At 45.6% G+C, this 20,936-nt stretch overlaps 2 protein-coding genes across 2 annotated transcripts; both read right to left on the bottom strand.

Annotated features, from left to right (window-relative positions):
• Positions 1–3,916: 3,916 nt before the first annotated feature.
• On the bottom strand, positions 3,917–8,589 carry LOC136487625 (uncharacterized). Its single transcript, XM_066484735.1, has 2 exons — positions 8,256–8,589; positions 3,917–6,633 (listed from the first exon to the last, which is right to left on the bottom strand). Exons 1-2 carry the CDS (start codon positions 8,260–8,262, stop codon positions 4,520–4,522), a joined length of 2,121 nt encoding a protein of 706 aa, XP_066340832.1. The 5' UTR covers positions 8,263–8,589; the 3' UTR covers positions 3,917–4,519.
• A 10,031-nt stretch (positions 8,590–18,620) lies between these two features.
• On the bottom strand, positions 18,621–20,936 carry LOC136487629 (uncharacterized). The gene is made up of 4 exons (XM_066484737.1): positions 20,811–20,936; positions 19,265–19,381; positions 19,039–19,158; positions 18,621–18,951 (listed from the first exon to the last, which is right to left on the bottom strand). The coding sequence occupies exons 1-4, from the start codon at positions 20,819–20,821 to the stop codon at positions 18,621–18,623; spliced, it is 579 nt and encodes a 192-aa protein (XP_066340834.1). The 5' UTR covers positions 20,822–20,936.

Here is a 20,936-nt window from a genome sequence, read left to right on the forward strand (position 1 = left end):
CAACTTATAGCAGAGTGACTAACGAGCAGTTAGTCACTAAGCAAAATAAACTCAAACAAAAAGGAAGAAGGAAAAAATTATAAGGCATCCAGCCATAACCGAACAAAAAGATTGAGGGATTCCTTAACCTTGAACAAATGAGTCGTTACTTCCTTTTTGAACGCAGCCTTCCAGGAGTTAAGATTAGGAGCCTTGCCATAAAAAATCAGGGCATTCCTTTCATTCTAGATACACCAAACTTTTATCATAAAGACTTCTATGAAGGAAGGGTAAGCAGTCCCTCTTGGCAGTGACTAGCTTCTCATGGATATTGGCTTTGTCCTCCCAAATGATTCCTAGGGCAAACCATCTAGTGGTAGCTGCCGGGCAATCAAAGAAAAGATGTTCAATGGTTTCTTCAATGTTGTTTTGGCGAAGAACACAATAATAGGCTTCTTCCAGGAACTCATTCCTTCTTCTTAACATGTTTCTGTTATTGAGCCTATCATTCAACAGTAGCTAGGAGAACTTAATTTTTGGGACACATTTTGCCTTCCATATCCAAGTGATGGCCTGAGGGGGATGCAGAGAAGCATACTGATATCCATAGAACTTACTGGATGAGTAATTCTGATTTCCCCAAATATTGCTCCAACAATCATCTACATCAGGATTGCCAGGTTGCATCAGAAGGAGCTCTTCCTGCAAATCTAGAAACTCATTACACGCTTGCCTAATCATTGGAATCGTGAAACAACTTAGCAGGGACTCTTCACTTCTGATCTTCTAGAGGGAGATGTTTTGCAAAACCAAATAGGCTGGGGTACTTTAGAGAGTGAATCACACTAAAAAACAGATCTTCCCAGAAACTAACAATATCACCTTTATTTGGGTTGCAAAAGGCAATGCCTCTATAATGAACATGAAGCCTTAATATATCCTTCCACCAAAATGATCCTTTCTCTCTTCTGAAATGGGGGACTCCATCAGGATAATACTTGTGCCATATGAGCTTGATCCACTAGGTGTTTTTTCCTATATAATTTTTCCAACTGTTTGATAAGGAGTGCATCATTTTGGAGGCATAAATTGGTGATTCCCAGACCACCTTTGTCCTTGGGCTTCATGACCAAATTCCAAGCTGCTAGATTGTATCCTTTCTTCCTGAAATCACTTCCTCTCCAAAGATAGTTTTTCCTATGCTTATCAATGACCTCAATCACTATAACTGGTAACTTTATGGAGCACATGTAGTATGTTGGGAGAGAAGAAAGGACTGAATTGACCAGTTGTAGACTTGTAGTCTCCCAGCATAGGATAGGAATTGGGAACTAACAGATAGCCTTCTCCCAATCCTAAGATCAATGGAGCATAATCTCTTACCTGTGGCTTGGTGAGTCCCATGGGCAGACCAAGGTAGGTGAATGGGAAGGCCCCCACTAAGCAACCAAAAACATTAGCAAGAGAGGCAGCCTTTTCATGATTAATATTAATAGGAATCGAGCATGATTTATGATAGTTGACTTTTAGACCACTGGAGAAGGCAAAGTTCTGTAGAACCTATTTAAGATGAAGGAGCTAAGTTTCACAGCCTTCAATGACCAGAATAGTATCATCTGCATTTGTGGGGAAAAGGAGGGAGAAGATTTCCTTGCTCGTACTCTTTGTTGATGACACACTATATAAGATCAGCATCAATGGCAAACAGGAGGGGGGACAAGCGGTCACCCCGTCTAACACCTCTCTTACATTTGAATTCCTTGCCAGCCACCCTATTGAGAAGCACTGAAGAGGTTGCAGAGGTAAGAATGCCACTTGTTCATTTTAGCGATCTAGAAGGGAACCCCTATGTTCTAAGTACTTCTGTGACAGCTGAGTGTTCCACAAGGTCAAAAGCCTAGCGAGGAAGAGATTATGCCTGTGGCTTGGTGAGTCCCATGGGCAGACCATGATAGCTGAGTGTTCCTCCAGCATTTGAAAAGAAACAAAGAAAATGGTATGAAAAAAGACGACGACAAAATCAGAACAGGCAATACATGGAAAAAAACAGAACCGGAACAAAAAAAATGAGGAAAAACAGAACCGGAAAAAGGAAAAAGCAAAAGAGAAACACACGGAACCAACCAACAGAAATGAAATAATAAAGGGATTTATACTCACGGTAACGGACAACGGAAAATACAAAAGAAAACCCTACTAATACAGATTTATACTCTTATTATGTTTTTCTATTTGAAATAGGATTTCTATTCAAGTTATTCAAGATCGGAGATATAGATTAGAATTCTTAACTGTCCAAGTTAGCTCAAAAGACATACATATATATATCATATATACGGGGGCTTTTGACAGACGAATAGAGACAATTTCTAATTCACGAAGTTAGTTAGGGGAAGACTAGACAAAAAATAAGAAAGAAATTTTGGCTTTTTAATACTACTAGTTATTATTATTATAGATATAGTCTTCGTGCTTATTACATTATCATGTCCTATAGTTTCTGACTCCGAGATCTCCAGCTACTATTAGGAAAACAAATCCGGTTATGATAACAAAGACGGAATGCTTACTATGTGTGCGTGGTGGGGGGTGTTTGCAATAAAACATATAAACTCTAACCCAACAGAAAAGAAAAATGAGAAATCCTAATTCTAATCCGTTTAGTACGTGGGCTCCCACCGAATGCTATAGCCTACACCGCTATACGTGACAACTCTACGTGACGATACATAAAAAGTTATCAATGTCCGATGTGTCTGTTGCTTCTTTACTACTCCCTCCGTGACGATACATCCAAAGTCAAAACGACTTAAATTTAGAACGGAGGGAGTATTAATTAACATAACAGTGAGAAGCCACAAATTGCACTTTTTTTTTTGAACCCGTCATTTTTCCTTACTGACTACTGCTTGTATCTATTGAGAACTGATTGTTACTTTTGCTGATTCCAGTTTTCTCAGATTTAGATGTACTATTGCTTTATCATTCCGTATAAACAGTAAATTATGCAGTCATTAATTGATTGTATTATGCGCTATAAGTGGGTACATTATTAACTTTAATGCAGAACTCCACAGATTAAAGGTTATCAGAAGACTTGACAGATTACTACTGTGGTGCTGGAAAGGCTCAGTAATCACATGAAGCTGAAACTAAACTGGACCAATGGTTGATATATGCCATGTTTGATTGCTCTTGTCCACCTGATAGTATGGAAGAAATTTTCCATCGAAGCAGCAAGAGAATTCTTCCATATGATTTTCCCCCCATCATTGCATCATGGTTTCAGAATCCGGCGGTGGCGAAGTCCTGGAGTTGCTGCCGGGAAGCCGGAAGCCCCGCTGCCAAAGTGCTTCTGCACCGCCTTCAACACCCGCCGGTACGCCGCCGCGGCAGCCACCATCTGTCCGCCGGTCTCCTTGGGTTGAAGCGGCGTGAGAGACGAGGGGCGAGGGCAGAGAAGATTGCCTGGCTCATATTACTTTAAAGAAAAAAATCAATCGTTTTGGAAAGAACGTTTTTGAATGATTCGAGTCACTATTACGGTCGTTGTGGAATGCGGATTATTTGCACAAGCTCATAAGCTCATATTATCACTTTTACCGAAATTCGTACAGATCGGGTAGTACATCCTTATTTTCCATCATGATGCAGCGTTGCAGTCTCAAGGCTCTCAGCAATCATGTTTTCTAAGCTACTGTTTTAAGGTGTTTAGTTCTGCAAATTGAAGCAATCTGCAAAGAGTTCATAACCTGGACAGGCTATGTTAACAGACTATTAGGGAACAAAACATTCATTACAACAGAACTGAGGAGCATGTGGCGTCATTGCATGAAGTCAATGAAGGGTGAAACAATTGTACACGCATCAGTGTTTCTTGTTGCAAACAACGATAGTATCACCATCAAAGGCATTTCTTGATGCATGGGGCAAAGCATTTCTTGATGCATGGGGCAAAGTAGTACCCACGCACAGAGAGATTTAAGAACAGTAGCAGGTAAGAGTTTGAGCAGCTCAATAGAACATCATTTACAGGACCTTGAACATCACGCCCAACAAATAACTCAGTCAAGCTCAAAATGCTACTATGTAACCTCTATTCTAGAGCAGTTACAAATTTACCAACTGATTAACAGTTTAGATACTGATCACAAGAAAAACAAATCATCTTGAAGCCTACAAGAACCGAATAAAATGGGACCAGAATCTCTGAAGGCAACCAGAGCAGAGGCTCACCAATTTACCAAAGATTTCACAAAATACATCATGTTGCTGATATCCTCAAGGATCTCCTGTGTGGAGGGCTGAAGGCAAGACCACGGAATAGAAGACATTGACAGTGATCCCATTGAGGATAGCAGCAGCAGATTGCAACTTTGAAATACCCTTATATCCAAGAAATGGGGTGAAACGATGGACAATACTATGACCTATGGACCTTTCACAAATAAATTATCTACAACAACAACAACAACAAAAGGTAATGGGCTGATCACTCGATCTTCCAAATTTTGGATTTGCAAGAAAATGTACTGCGGTATTAACTTGATGAGGACGTGTCAACCTCCTTCCCATGATCTTCATTTATTGTTCTTCGCAGTCGTTTCAACCAGATCTCATAGTCCATCGGGTATGGAGTTCCACAAAGGCTGTCGACGTAATCCGCAAAAGCTTTTAACACTGCTGAGATGTCGCCCAACTTCTGCTGGATAACTCTCCTCGACCATGATGTCTCCCTCCACTGAAGTGCACTTTCAACAGAGTCAAGCTCGGGGCAAACTCCACCACAAGAGAAATATAGAAGATAAATTAAACTTTCTGCGTCAGATGCTCCACATAGTTTTCCTTCCTGGAGTGCAAATGTAGATGAGAAGAATAGATTCATTACTGGCCGATCCCTATCTTCTAGGATAGCATGACCCCATCCAATAAGCACAAAATATGGATGCCTTGAACCATTATTGACACGGATCACATTCTCTGGCCGGATATCACCATGACGGATTCCTGCAGAAGCTGCTGCAGCAAGAGCCGATAAACAGTCATGGCAACATCTCAGAGCCTCCTCAACACCGAACAATCCATTCCGTATCAGATTTGAAATGGTCTCACCAACTGGTGAGGTGACAAGCATTGGAGTACTGCACCATGGATGACCACAACTTCCATTTGAGCTAGGCTTGTTACATGGGCCTGGATGGATGACCCGTCCAGAAGATACCATCTGTGGTATATATCTGCTAGAAATACATCGTTGCTTCATTACAGTCAGTACTTTGGTCTGCCTCTGTACTTGGTACCAAGAGTTCATATCCTCCCATGCTGGTTCCAAATGAGAAGGACTGGAGCCTACATACAGCAAATAGGTTTTCGTAGGTTCTTCTACAGGAGTAGAAGTATAAATAGGAGGATCACTGTCTGTTAGGATGTCATTGATTTGAAAACCTTTCTGTGTGTAAGCATCATCCATCAATACAACAGATCCTATTTCAAGCCTTAGGGTTTCATGTGGTTTCACATCAACAGCTGCTTCCTCCTGAACTTCGACAATTTCAGGAGAATGACTTCGCTGTTGGAATCGAAATAAGCCATTACCATTAGCTTGTCTGTCAACCAAATGTCTTTCTGATCTTCGACTTTGTAGCCTTGAACTATGTTCAGTTGCCAGTTCATGGAGAGAATACTTAGGCTCTCCATAAAATTGGATCATTGAGTGAAATATTGCAATGAGAACCTGAAGGGTCCCAATGTCTCCCCAGTTAGCATTCCCAAGTTTGTTCCATACTCGATCTATGGAAGAAACTGACATTTTGGCATGTTTCTTTATCCATTCAGCAGCACAGTCATAAACATTGTTCAGATCAAAATCCAGCTTGTTCAAATCACCTTGCACTTTTACCACTCCTCCAAACTGTGAATCAACAAGAAGCAAGTAAACACAGTCTGAATTGCGAACAACAGTGGAGGATCTGCCAAGGCTTCGAGATAGTAGGACACGCAGAGCAAAGAACAGTGCCTCCCCTAAGACAGCAGGAGATGGCTCCTGGTCACCCTGTGCGGAAACCATTCCAATATCAGGTCTCAACAAAGCCAATACGACAATATGATCCCATCTTCCTTGTGAATGCTTCAAATTCTTCAGTAGTACAGCGGTTGCACAAACACCATCGAGTTTTCCACTGCTAATAGCCTTCTCAGCAGGATAAAATTTGGAGCTTGTGCTGTGTATACAGGCAACTGAGAATGGCATTGCTTCATCAGGACCCCAGAAAGTTTGCCACAGTCCTTTAATGCCTGCGTGAAGGAAATCCTCTAAAGCAAGATATGCAGTAGCTTCAAAAACATCTGATGTCGATGCATATAGAGCATTTGGCATCCGTACTAGCTGCTGAAAAGTAACACCCTCCAGAGCGTAATCAAAATTCTGTAATTCTGTAAGGTCGAAAGGAACATCAAAAGCTGGCTTCCTGAAACCACAATCTTCACTGTGACCAGAGAACCAATCCTCTAGGCTGGAAGTTAAAAGCTCACTGTCCACAAACTTCCGGAGAAAATCTTTGCATGTTGATGATGAGAAATTACGGTGCCGGCCTCGTGAGGAAGTGCTAGACTTCTTTGGTGCTGAACCGACTGATATATGGTCAGGCGATTGGTCTGCAAAATTATGTCAAATCCCAAGTTACTAAGTGTAAAGTTTGTACAAATGGATGTTCAAGTAATATAATATGAAAGCTTCGAGGAACTATAGGATCCAAGATGAGCAATCAAACGATAAGTAGAAGATAAACAATAGGGTACTGAAGATAGCAAGTGTAGCATGAAACAATACATCACAAGGAAAACTGGCACAAAGATGTCTACTTGGTTTAATCAATCAATACCTTAGCACAATACTAGTACAATCATATATGGGCATGATTTTTTTGGATGTACCCAATAAGTCCATACAAGTCAAAGAAAAAGCATAGAAACTTAAATATGGATCCAATATTCAGGACGATCAGAGAACGATCACCAATGTACTAACAAAAATGACTTCTCAAGTCAACCTGAATTTACCACGATGATCACTAGAATTAGAAACCCAAGAAATACAGAGAATCAGAGATAACCAAATATGAGCAGTAACTTTATTTACTGTACAATAGAATTCTGAGTAACCAAACATAGTAATCCCATCCTATCCTTCATTCCTTCTACAAAACTTTACATGAGCATATCCCCCCACCTCCACCACAAAAAAACAGTGAAACTTGATAGTCTGCCAGCGCCAAAGATTATTGTATCATGTAGTCACTGATGCAAGGGCACTGTAGATGTTTACAGTTACAGAATATACGATATCAACTTCTGCTTTATAGATCTCAAATGACTGAAATTCCAAATAAACTGAATTGACAGTCCTACATTTTGCAATCTTTACTCCATTTAGATTGTGTCACAAGGGGGGCACAAGAACATAGCATTGCTGCTGACCGAAGTATACATGGGATCTATGCTTGGACACCACAAAAACTCACAAACTTAGGTGGATGAATATGCAATGAATTCTAAAATGTGGTATATTATTCAACTAAACTTGTGATTGGGGAGCTGTGGATTTGTAATTTCCGTAACACCATTCCATTTTCAAGCTAACCCACAGGACTGGAATGAACTTGCTTTCCTTTCTGCATAGAAGAAGAATATACCCATCCCAATTTCGTTCACACACGATCCTGATTCCTGAAACCTAAAACTGAGTAGGATACATTCCCAAGACTAACTGGTCCAGCTCCAACCTTAAAATAGGAAGTTAAATCTTATCAGCAAGCACACATGAGCTGCAAAACATTCACAGCCCACCTCATAGCATGCGAAACACTCGCCCGATATCAAGCTAACTATAGAGCCCGCATCAAGCACCGAATTCGAAGCTAAAATCAAAGGCTGGGATCCTAATGGTCTTAAGCCATACATTGGCACTGCGAAAAATTGAAGCTTTGCCTGCAGCTCCCCCAAATCGCCCGCCACATCCACTCAAAAGAATCAAGAAAAATCAAAGAGCAGCACAAGCAATCCGCCCAGGACAGGATTTGTTGTGCTTCGACTAAGGTGCAGGCCCGAACCGTGGGGAGCAAAAAAATCCGGCCGAATCGAAACTGCGCCTCCCAAACTCGTACAGCTCAGGGAAACCCCGCGGCAGATCTAGAACGGAGCTATCAACTACCCCCAAGAAGGAAACCAAGTCCAGCAGAGCGATAGAGAGATGAGGGGAGAGGGGTCGTATTTCGTACCTTCCATGAGGCGGCCGGGTCGTCGTTCTCGTCGGGCCGGCGGCTAGATTGGAGCGGCTGCTGGAGCTGGAGCTGGAGCGGTAGGGCGACGACTACTCCCAACTGCCTCGGCGCAGCTCCGTGGTCGCTGGACGGCCGCCCCAGCCCCAAGAAAAGGAGACATCCGTCGCCCTCCGGAAACAGACGGAAGGAGATGGAAAAAGGTGGGGGTTTTATTATTTAGGGAAAATCGATCGCCTTCTTCGGTTTCTTCTTTCTCTCTTTCCACCGATCCCCCAATTCCGGCGGTGAGCGAGAGGGCTTGACTGGCTGCGGCGCCCGATCCCCCCTTTTCCTCCCTCGATGGCTCGACTGTCGACTCGACCACTTCTGTTTTTTTTACTGGGGAGGCGGGAGCGGAGCAGAGCAGAGCTTACCTTTTTGTGCGTGCAGGTGCAGCAGTGCAGTGCGGTTGAGTGAGGTGCCTGTGTGCGTGCGCTGTAGCTGAGCTGTGCTGTTTTGGGCTTTTGCGGGCGCGTTTAGTGGGCAAGAATTGTTGGTGTTGGCTACTGCACTTTCGTTTGAATTTAGTAATTAGTTTCTAATTATGAACTAATTAAGTTTAAAAGTTTCGTCTCACGATTTCTCACATAACTGTATAATTAGTTTTATTTTTCGTCTATATTTAGTACTTCATACATGTGTCGTAAGATTCAATGTGAGACTTTAGAGTAAAAATTTTTGGAATCTAAACAGCTGCTTCGTTCGTTTCGTTGGACTACCCTGTTTGTTGGCTGGCATGGGCGCTTGTCTGCAAGGATGAGATGGAGGATTTGTTTGGCTATTCTCAGCCTGGTACTTTTCCCCGAATGAACCGTGTTTTCTTCTCATAATATTTTAGCATAAGCTAAATTTTAATGAAATGAACAGGGAATTCTGTCTGCTGTGGGTTTGAGATTCGAATAATACTAGTCCTAATTTGCAGCCTTGCAGATAGAAATTAAACGAAACTGTCATTTATGGAATAGCTGACCACCCACTGCACAGCATACTTTGTTGAGTAAACCATACAGTACGGAGGATCGGAAGCTGACTGAGATCAGTATCCATGCGCTCTCATGGTAAGCAGACAAGATAACAGTAGGCGGTTTAACTAACCATGCTGCGGTTTAATCACCTGACCTCATGCTCTTCCCAGGTACTACTAGTACTTGTTAGCAGCTACTAGTATATAAGTATATAGAGATTTTCAGATGCGCGTTCGTGTCTGCTGCCACCATCTTAGCTTGTTCCCATCTACCTAATCGAAATTATTGTACAGGTGAACAAACACTGATGAACTAACTACTCACTCTCTGCTGCGAGCTACCTGATGACCAATGTACTTACTATCTGATCGAGCTACCTGCTGATGACCAATGTAATGTTGGCCAGCCATGTGTGGGTGGCGATTGAGTATAAGCCACGGAGAATTTGTTATTTATTAATGGAGATGTGTGTGCTCATGCATCACTCTCGAGAGGGCTGAGCATGATAGGGGGATGGCAAAAGAGAGGCACGCACGCTAACGCTAGCATTGTTGAATATGCTTCCATCCATATCCATGCTAAGTTGCTGCTAACTAAAAGGTGATCCGCATGCATGCACGCACGCGTAGTTTTCAACGTACAGTACTGTTGCCTTTTGAGCACGCTGCTGAACAGTAGCTTAGTGGACACCCCCACCCCAACCCCTCGCAAGGACATACACGCACGTACTCCATCTATCCCAAAATAAGTGTCGTTCTCGCTTCCATGAAATCAAACGCTTTCAACTTTAATCAAATAGATACAAGAAAATATTAATATTTATAGTACACAGTTAGTATCATTAGATATATTGTTGAATCTATTTTTATATAATAAGTTTATTTGAAGATATACACGTTGCTAATATTTGCTATAAATCTAATTAAAATTTAAAAGTTTGACCGGCACGTATCCCATAACATCACTTAATTATTTTGGGACGAAGGGAGCACATACATGTACATGTAAGGAGGATTATATAGATGATAGTACTCCACAACTGTATGATGATGGAGCAGCTACTACTACTACTAGGTTAGTTAGCCCTTTCTGAAGAGTTCTGACAGCGATCTTTTGTGTGGTGATTGGTCGGGCACGGGACCATCATACGCTATGATCGACGGAGTTGTCAGCGTGTCCATGTCATGCCCTGTCATCAAACCATGGACAGGCATGCATGCATGGCCATCATTGTGCATTAAGATTAAGGGACAGTAAGACACTTGTGTTGTATTATTGGGACAGATAGAGACATGAACACACGTCAAGATCTTGGAAAGCCATCTGGATCTAGCTATATCACTTGGAAACCCCGCTAGCTATAGCTAGCTAGCTAATACTACTCTATATGTTCAAAAAAAATGCAATTCTAGAATAATGCTAAGTCGGATGATTTGAGATTTGATCAAATTTAGATAAAAGATACTAATATTTATTTACCATACTAAATAAGTATCATACACACGCATGTTTGTAATGTTGTCTACAAACTTAGTCAAATTTAAGATAGTTAGACTACTCCATCTAAAAAATGACGCAATTCTAAAATAGTGTTAAATCAAATGATTTAAAGTTTGACCAAATTTACAAGATGTTAATGCTTAGAGCAACTGCAAGAGACTTGTCATCCCGTCATGTATAGTCCTATTTAGATAATTTAGTGTAAAATAAGCCTCCAACAGATTATCTATCTCGCTTTGTAAAAATAGCCACGAGCTATTCCTTGAGTCTCGCTCGTCATAGATAGCCAGTGTCCCTCGCTTGCCAAATGGGCAGATGGGCAGGACAGGATGCACCTCGTCATCGTCACGGAATGCCACCCCTAGGGATCCAGGCATCCAGCTTCGCGCATGCTGACTTCATCTCTGTGCCACCGGCGCCGTGCTACTGCATAGCGCGCCCGTGCGCATGTCGGGGCGGCGGATCTCTTTTCTTTGCACCCCACAATCGACTCCGTGGCCACGTCGAGCTTCGACGAGCAAGCAGTGCGTACTACATCAGCTGCCGCCAAGCAACACGGTCCCAAGGAAGTGCACATGTTCGAGTGGAGCTCTGGTGCTTCCGCAACGTTTTAGCTCAGGCCTCAGGCTTTGGAAGATGGTCTGTGACGAGGTGCTCGACGGCCGGCCATCTCGTCTATAGTGGCGTAGAGAAGCTGGAGGCAGATGGCGTCGCAAACATGGAGCTATCGCCGTCGCGAACACAAACGTCATCGATCTACTCACGCTCGACCCGCACAAGCACACTGCGGCGGCGGCCTATTCTGGCAGTGAGGCATGATGCTTCGACGAGAAGCAAGGCATGCCATGAAGGTGTTCGACGGTGTCCTCCAAAGTGATGCCGTTGCACTTCAATGTAGGCCTGATGACTAGCGACAGGTTAGAAAACAAATAGCGAGCAGGTTTTAGAAAATCTGCTGCAGAACTTTCATCCTTCGACAAGCTAAGTTGTTTTGGAGAGCCGGTTTACCTATCCAAATTTACCTATACTCTTGGAGTTGCTCTTATCATGCTAGATTAATATCACTAGGCTCATCGTGAAATATTTTTTTATGGTATGTCTATTAGGAGTTGTACATGTTGATAATATTTCTCATAAACTTAGTTAAGCTTAACATAATTTGACACTGACCAAATCTAGAATTGTACCCTTTATTTTTATGGTTTTCTCAGTGGACATGTTAGTACACAACATCGTCACCACTTTTTTTTTTTTGAAAGCAAAGACTCTCAACTTTATTACGTCTCAGGTGGATCGTGAAGGTCACGAACCACCAAAAGAATTACAAACTCTGGGAGGGGATCAACCCAAACATAGGATTGATCTGGATCCCATAACATATCACAACGAGCTAACTCATGTGCACAGACATTACAAGAACGTGGAACATAATTTACATCAAAAGATATGAACTGGGTGTCTAGAAGAAATTTAGCTTCTCTAAACAAAGTACCTCCAGCGGAAAGATCATAGTCAGGAGATTTGAGGTTCTTTACCAAAATCATAGAATCCAATTCAAGCTGAATTTGCATCATTCCTTGATCAGCTGCCGTGGTGATAGCTATCAAACAGGCATACACTTCTGCGCATAGAGCATCATGAACATTATCCAAATTTCCTGCGCATGCCAGAATCATGGATCCTTCATGATCCCTCACAACAAAACCCCAGGCTCCACTCTTTCTGTCCTGGATAAAAGAACCATCAAAGTTAATTTTCACATATTCAGAGTTTTGACCCAATATCTCCCTAAAAACACGAGTTGGGCTCAAATTCTTTTATTCTCGAAGATGGGTTGTGTAAAATTCCTTGTGTGTGCAGTTGTTCCAAGGTGTTTTTCCATATAATTCTAAGTACAAAAAGATATATTTTATCTCACTGATATAATCTGATTTTCCTCCTCAAATCAAACTCCAAAACTAGACATCTTACCTCCCACACTCTCAAACCATTCAAATTACCTCACTGCTCTAGTTTGGAATGGTTTTGAAGGTGATTTTATCCATTTTAGTTAAAAAAATCGGTAAATACTCGATAAGGTTTTAAAACGACAAAATATGTCTCCAAGCTTTTAAAAATTCAAAAATATTCTAGAAATAGATTGGGATACAAAAAATCTAAATATAATATTTAGAGCTCATGAAAATATCTCTAGATGCTTGAAAAATAGATGTAGCACTATGAAAATGGGGAAAAAATCTAGAAAATTGCACAAAATATTCTAATTGATATGTAAACTTGTTTTGAAAACTTTGCATGGAAAACTCTTTGTAATTTGTAAAGAAGAGGTTCGTCTCAATAAGTGTGACCTAGTAATCACTCAAGGATTCATACGCCCATCTTATTCCTCAATTTATTCTTCACACAATTCATGGATGAAAATATCCACTCTAGTAGTTGCTAGTGGAAGTACGGGCATTTCGATTTGATAAGATTTGACAAGCTTGTAAACAATTAACTTCATGTCTAAAAATGATCTTTTGATTCAACTAGATTAATGGAAATTAGAAATCATAGATTCATAGTCCTTAGTCCGCAGTCCTCACCTTTGTTGTTGCATTCCACTTGGCTATCACTTGGTGTCCTGGGTGCCACCCCTCCGTCCCTCGCACTCGCTACTCCTGTGCTTCTAGCCGCAGGCCACTGTCGGCCGCCACAAGAGCTCCTTCGGCTGTCAGACCTAGTACTTGCAAGTAGCCAATGGGGAATTAGTTGATTGGGATGGTCAAGCACGACCTTATGGCCGGCCTAGGAATAGGAGGGATGGAATGGTGCTGCTTTGGGATGCTCTTACTCCCAAAAAGAGGATTAAACCCAATATATAATTTCTAGACTCAATAATCCAAGGGCCAAATCTTTTTTTCTCTGCTGAATCACTAAATACCTGGCATCTGCAGCTGCGCGCAATCTCTTCGTATTAGCTTCGATTGTAACGAGAACTCGTTATCACTAATACATGATTTGTTTGCACTTGTAATAAATGCATCTGATTTTGGATGTGCAATCACACCAGTAACAGCCATTGATCACCCAAGATCTGTATAGGTAGATCCTAAGGCCTCATTTGGCAGCGCTCTCATGGCTTCGCTCCCAGCGAGAATCAGCAAAGCGCTTCCAAAGGGCTCAGTTCCGCGTTGCTCCGCGTGGGAAGCGCTCCCGTGCGCCACTCCGCCCAACTTGCACTGCGGGTGGAGAGTAGAAAAAACCCGTTCTCCACTGCTCCGCTCGACTCCCTCGTCTCTCTCGTGCCCCTCACTGTCGCCGCGTCACTCCATCGTGCTCGTCTCCGCACACCTCTCCACCGGGCAGGTCCTCTTCATCATGGAGCTCGCCGAGATCCAGCCCGTGGCCATCAATTTCACCGAGATCGAGCCCGCCGCCATCGCCTTCGCTGAGATCCAACATGCTGTCATCGAGCTTGTCGAGGCTGCCAAGCTTGCCTCCTTACGCCGCCACAGCTTGCCCTCCCCTGTCGAGATGCAGGATGGGAGCGGGAGCCGTTGTGGGAGCTCCACTAAACAGCGCCGGGAGTAGTGGAGAGCTAGAGCTGAAGCAGTGGGGAGTGGCCGCGGGAGCGGGTTGAGAGCGTTGCCAAAGGGGGCCTAAATTTCTCTACTAAACTTTTAATACTTATGCAACATAAGATTGTAGACGGTGGCAAATGGATCGGGTATGCTATAGGTGTAGTAAACACACCCACAACAGCAGTTGCAACATTTTGTCACACCTAGGGTTCAATTTTCAGCGTAATTCTAGCCATAATTTATGAATTTTGATGTTTTTAGAGGCGACCAAAACTATATGTCGGGTTCATAAACCTGGGGTCCCCAATAGACCCGCTCCCGTACAAAAAAACTCAGCCCAGCAGATAGCGTCGCGACAACGCGTGCCTTTCGGGCCGGCCCAGATACATAATGACAGGCCAGAGCAACGACCCGATCCCCGAACAGAAGGCCTGGCTAAGGTGGGGACACAGTCCAACTCCAACCTCCTTTTCCAACTAGGGATGCGTCGGACCTCTGCTCGGTCGGAGCCGAATGGGAACGACAGACGGGGACGCCCGCTCGGTGAGGACCCAAAGATCAGGCGGAGCATATAAGGTAAGACGCTCAAGTCAACCGCAATACCAATGACCGTACCCTGCCATAACATGTACACCTGCAGGGCAGTGCCACTAGGCCATGCCAGACGGGTACTATGCAACCTTCCAGGCGTGTTAGAACCCAAATAGTGTTATGGGCACCGACATTTGCCTTACAGTATTGTAGGCGCCGACATTTGACCTACCAGGCGAACACGGTAAAGCCTGCCACATGCATCTGAACATAAATAGTATTGTGGGTGCCAACGACCGTCTCATACCCGACAGTGTGGGCAACAAGACTAGGTAGCACACGTATACATTTCTCTCTCTCTCACTTGTAAGAGCCCATCCCCTTCGACTATAAAAGGGATGAGCTCTCTCCTAAAGAGTCGTCGCATTATTCGGACCTCAATCTCTCTATAACTCTAAAGCTACATAGAGCATACGCTCCAATACTTAGCGCACGTTAGAGCTCCCATCACTCTCTGCCCTTCAGTTCAGAGTCTGACCGAACCTTTAACACCCCACTTCTTATTCCTACTCGTTTGTAACCCCACAACAAACTTCGAGCACCTGGGCTCAGGAATAAAGTCTTCGACCGACCGAAACTGGACGTAGGGCACGTTGGCTGAACCAGTATAAATCATGTGTCATTGAGTGCTAGGCCACATCCGATCACAACGCACGGCAAAACTACAAATATTTACTTATTGGTCACTTTTCGCACCGACATTATGGATTTTAGATATAAATAGCGAATAGGATTTGTGTTAATCAAAATTCATAAGTAAGCATCTCCACCGCCTTGCAGGAGGTGTAAGGATCAAATCTCAAACAATTCTGTTTTTTTTTTAATTTGAGCACCATAAAATTAATTGATTTAATTTCCTTTGATCAAAATTGATTTAATTTCCTTTGACTGAAATTGAGCACCGGAATTTCCGAAATTCACGAATTTTGGTCGGTAGAAACATGTAAACCATATTTTGAAACCCTGGTCACATCCGCCATTGCAACACCTCACAGGCGCAATTTTGTACCTTCGTTCTTGTCCATGGGTCGCTCATGAGTTTCGGACACCCGTCAAGTGTGTTCATATATCAATAAGTACAAAAAAATGAAAACAAACCAAATTTCTTATATTTATATCACACATTTAGTCATCTACCACAGAGTCACTCATTTATATTTGAAATCGACTAAAATTTAAGACCTAAATGGCAAACATGTCGTTACATCTAGACTTGGATACTTGGTTACGACGTAGCATGTTCCTTATATTTCGGGCCCTGATATAGGCACTCAGACTGTCTTCAACGACGAAGACCTAAACGTGAGACCTATTCGGTAGATTAGGTCACGCACAGTAGAATGGATAGGCAGACAAAACTCCCGTTTTCCAACCGAGGACGCAAACCTCCACCCCGGCGAGCTCGGCCCCGGCGCACTCCGCCCCGGCGAGCTCGGCCCCGGCGCGCTCCGCCCCGGCGCGGGCGAGCTTGGCCCCGGCGCGCTCCGTCCCGGCGCGGGCGAGCTCCGTCCCGGCGCGGGCGAGCTCCGCCCCGGCGAGCTCGGCCCCGGCGCGGGCGAGCTCCGCCCCGGCGACGGTCGTCCCCGAGCTCCGCCCCGGCTCCGGTCGTCCCCGAGCTCGTGGTGGTGGGACCCGCCGGAGGAGACGCAAGCGCGGGCGAGCTCGGCCCCGGCGCGCTCCGCCCCGGCGCGGGCGAGCTCCGCCCCGGCGAGCTCGGCCCCGGCGCGGGTGAGCTCGGCCCCGGCGCGGGCGAGCTCCGCCCCGGCGCGCTCCGTCCTGGCGCGGGCGAGCTCGGCCCTGGCGACGGTCGTCCCTGAGCTCCGCCCCTGCTCCGGTCGTCCCCGAGCTCGTGGTGGTGGGACCCGCCGGAGGAGACGCAAAGGAACGAGAGAGGACGCAAATTTGCGTCCCGTGTTTCGTCGGAGGCAAAATGGCTGCCGTGTTTGGGTAGTCCGTTGGAGGATGATTTTTCTACGTAAAAGCACTGTGCGCTATCTAAAATGCGAATGGGTCGCGGTTTGGGTAGTCTGTTGGAGACAGTCTCACGGGTGTGATTTAGCATCCGCACATAACCCTCATTCATTTCAGATTCCGACTCGATGAGTCCTGCGGGTGACTTGGCTCGCGTACCAGCACCCGCGGATTGAATTACCATATCTAACTATGTTTGGAGCATGGATCGATGGGCTAGTTTGTGTCCAATTTTTGAAACATCTAGTTATCCTCCATACTTATTTCACTCTGGTACACTGGCTTCTCCTACTGATGTTCTGCTACTACTGCTAGAATAGAAGAATACAGATGCAGGAATAATCCATCCTGACATCCTGTTGTGACTACATTGCCATCTAGCTAGGATGTTGTGTGACTGTTCTCGTCAAGCGGCGCCGTGGGGGTCGCCGGAGTGATCATGCCGGCGGTGGCCCTTCCAGCCTGAGGTAGTCGTACATGACCCCCAAGAAGGGCCCGAACGCCATCGTCTGCGTGATGCTGATGCTGTTCTCGCCTTGCCGCAGCAGGTAGCCCCTGATGGGGAACTCGAAGCTCCACTGCACGCCGCCGTGGATGCCGTGCCACGTGATGGCGTTGCCCTCGCCTAACTCCGGCGTGCTGAACCCGGCTTCCCTAGTCGCTCTGCCGTTCACGCGCACCTTATTTCAAACACGAGAGCACGTACATTGTATCAGTGGCTGATTAGGTTACAAACTAAGATTTGTATATATGTAACATGCATGTGTACCGTGAGTCTGGACATTTGAGCAGCTGCAAAGAGCAATGCGCAGAGTGTAGGTGCCGTTTGCCACGACGTGGTCGAGGTTGAACCGTATCTGCCGTGTCGTCAGTGTACTGACGTTGCCAACCATCCTGCAAAGTGCAAACACAAACATGCAGTTTCTTTTGTCCATAATTAAGCTGTCGTTGTCCATAATACTGCTACCGTAAGGGTTGTTGTCCATAATTAAGCTGTTTGGCTGATGGTTTTTGTGGTTGATGAATATTACCTTGTGGCCTGCGGTTGTTGTCCCTAGAAACACCTGACAATGCATATTATATACATGTTGTCGTCAGTTGCGGATCCAGAAACCGATCAAGAGGGACCCTGAACTATATTGCATATACTGAAATATTGCAAATACTGAACAGGCGTCGTTAGATGCTTTTAGGCTCACCCCAGGCCAGCAGGGCACACATCCACACCCTGATCGTTGTCATAGACTATTGAATATTTGCAATGGAAGAATTAAAGTATATAAAATATTTTTCACAAAATAATTTTCACCGCCGAATTTTTTGAAACTGATAGTGAAAAGTCTATATGGGACCCACAACTATCAGCCTTATATTTTTTCCCCTAACCTCTCATATTGTCCCACCATATGCCCCTTTCCTTCCCTTATGCTCCCCCACACCGTCGCCCTCCGTTTCCTCACATGTGCCCCCCTGCCTTCCTCCCGATGTGCCCCCTCACCCTTGGCCAGCGGTGGCGGATGCGGGTACAGGCAGTGGCCGAGAGCCCCTGTGTTTTATATTAAATGTTTTTTATTTGATTTTCACCACTGGTTTCAAACTGGTGGTGATAAGGTTCCTTATTATCGTCCATGTTTATTGCCGAAGCGCGAAACCGACAGTGAAAAATAGGTCAGGAACCGATAGTGACGAGTGTTCTGTAGCAGTAGTGGTAGTAAGAAGAAGAATGTTTTGTATTATCTTACGGCCATGGAGGTGGGTCCGACGTGGGAGGTGAGCTCCCGTTTCATGGGGCCGCTGCTCTTGAACTCGATGCTTGGTGTGATGACCCAGAAGCCCATGGCCGGGTTGGTGCGGCCGCCGCTGATCCAGCCAGGGACGGTGTTGTCCTTGTTGTCCAGCGAGTACTGGTACTTGTCGTCCACCTCCCCCTTGAACTGTGGCTCCACGGGGTCCACCAGCAGGACGGCCTCCTTGTAGGCCTGTGGAGCGCAACGTGGCGCAACTCTGTCTTCTATGCTGGGCATGTACCTCTGTATATCGTCTGAGATCGCCATGTAGTTGAACCTACATATACATATATACCGGCCATTTTAGGTCGATCAGCTGAGGTCGAGGTCGAGGTAGTTGGTGAGTGAAGCTCAAGGGACTGACATGGCCGTGTTGAGCTTGAAGGTGATCCGAGCCTCGTCGATGGTGAGAGCAGGGTAGCCGCTGGCGTGCTCCAAGATGGCGTAGCAGTAGAAACCAGAGCTGCCTTTCAGTATCACAAACCTGAAACAGATAGCATGCAACAGAGTTCACTAGTTCTTCGTTCTCAAGATCTCATAGGATCGGATTCGGATGGGACAAAAAGGGGATTGCACTGAACAATTACTACGTCTTATCGATGTTTAGCCTGACGCTGTTTGGGAGCGACGGATTGTAGTTGCTCCTGAAAGAAAGCTCCACTTTCTCTTCGCTTGAGGATACTACCCTCAACTCTGAACCGTCCAACCTGTACAAAAACAATTCAAGTCGCTCAACAGCCAACACACAGCAAGCAATGTGTTGGGTACCATAAAACGGGGTACCCCGAGCGTATATCGAAAAGAATCACTTAAACACCATCAAAAACAAAGCTAAAGGATAAGCTATTTGTTAAACCCCGGCCTCGTCCGAACCCACCGGCTCTCCGCCTCGCTCCTGGCCTTGCACAGGAGGCCTCGGCGGCCTGCCAAATCTCCGCCTCGCGCGAGGCCTTGCGCAGGGGGCCTCGACAGGGAACCGATTCTCCGTCTCGCCCGAGGCCCCACGCGTAAAGCCTCGGACGAGATGTCGATTCTCCGTCTCGCTCGAAGCCGGCTCGGCAACAACCCGTCGCTTCCGCCTCGGCCAGTCTCCCCGACAGCGCGTCGCGTCCCATTAATGCGCCAACCACTCCCGCAATATCAGCCGGACGACGTCTCGACACTGCGGAGCGGCCGACGAGACGGGAAGTCACGTCAACGCCATACCGTCATGGACAGGGCACGGCGGGGATTACCGGCCACTGTGCTCTGGTGCTGTGTCCACAATCTACGCCTGTACTACACTGTGCCACCTAACCCCCGCCCCAGAGATAACGCGACATGAGGGGTCAAGTCCGGGTCACCATAGCCTCGGAATCAGTGTATGACACCAACTACTCCCTTCAAGCCTCGGCAATCCACTTCAGGGTCTCGGCAACCCCGGTATTCACGTCTGCCGAGCCTCCCACGATGGCTCGGCCTCGGCACCAACTAAGCCTCGGCTTCCCGCGCAGTCAACACACAGTGACCAGCACGCCGACGACCACGCCCGCTTCTAGATAACACTGAAGCTCCCACGACATACAGGACCAGATGTAACCAGCGTGTCGCCCCAGTACTTCAAGGACGAGACCACTCCGTCGCCCACGCCGCCACAGTAATAGGCTACAGGGCTCGGACATGCCGCCTCCGTTCGCACGACGCCGTGTAGCTAGTGTCTGTATCACCCTTGTCCCCCCTTCAAATTATAAAAGGGAGGGACCAGGGCCGTTTCTAGGGAGAGGAGACAAACGATTAGGCCTATGCCCACGCAACGAAGTCACGCATGAACACACAAACGAATGCTCGAGCTTCCCCGCTGTCTGAGATCAACATCTCAAGCAATCCACGCCACTGCACGTAGAGACCTGGGACTAGCTCCCTCTCTCGCCCTGCTTGTAACCCTCTACTACGAGCATTTCGGTGCAAGGAATACAAGATCGATCTCTCAAACTGGACGTAGGGTGCTCATTACCCGAACCAGTATAAACCTTGTGTCTCTTTGCATCACCATCCGGGACTGGGAACACGCAGTACAAATTTACTAGTTGGTTGAGGGCCCGCCGGTCCGAAACACCGACACAATGCAAGCAGCTCCCTTTTAATTTGTGAACTCACATGTTGAGCATTCCTGGCCGACCTGATCCGGGATAGTCCCAGAGCACGTCGCAATACCTGCAGGAGATTATTTATAATCAGAAACAAACATCAATGAACCATGCATATGTATTATATATATAGTCC

This window comes from Miscanthus floridulus, chromosome 10 (assembly GCF_019320115.1).
Source record: "Miscanthus floridulus cultivar M001 chromosome 10, ASM1932011v1, whole genome shotgun sequence".
Taxonomy (NCBI): domain Eukaryota; kingdom Viridiplantae; phylum Streptophyta; class Magnoliopsida; order Poales; family Poaceae; genus Miscanthus; species Miscanthus floridulus.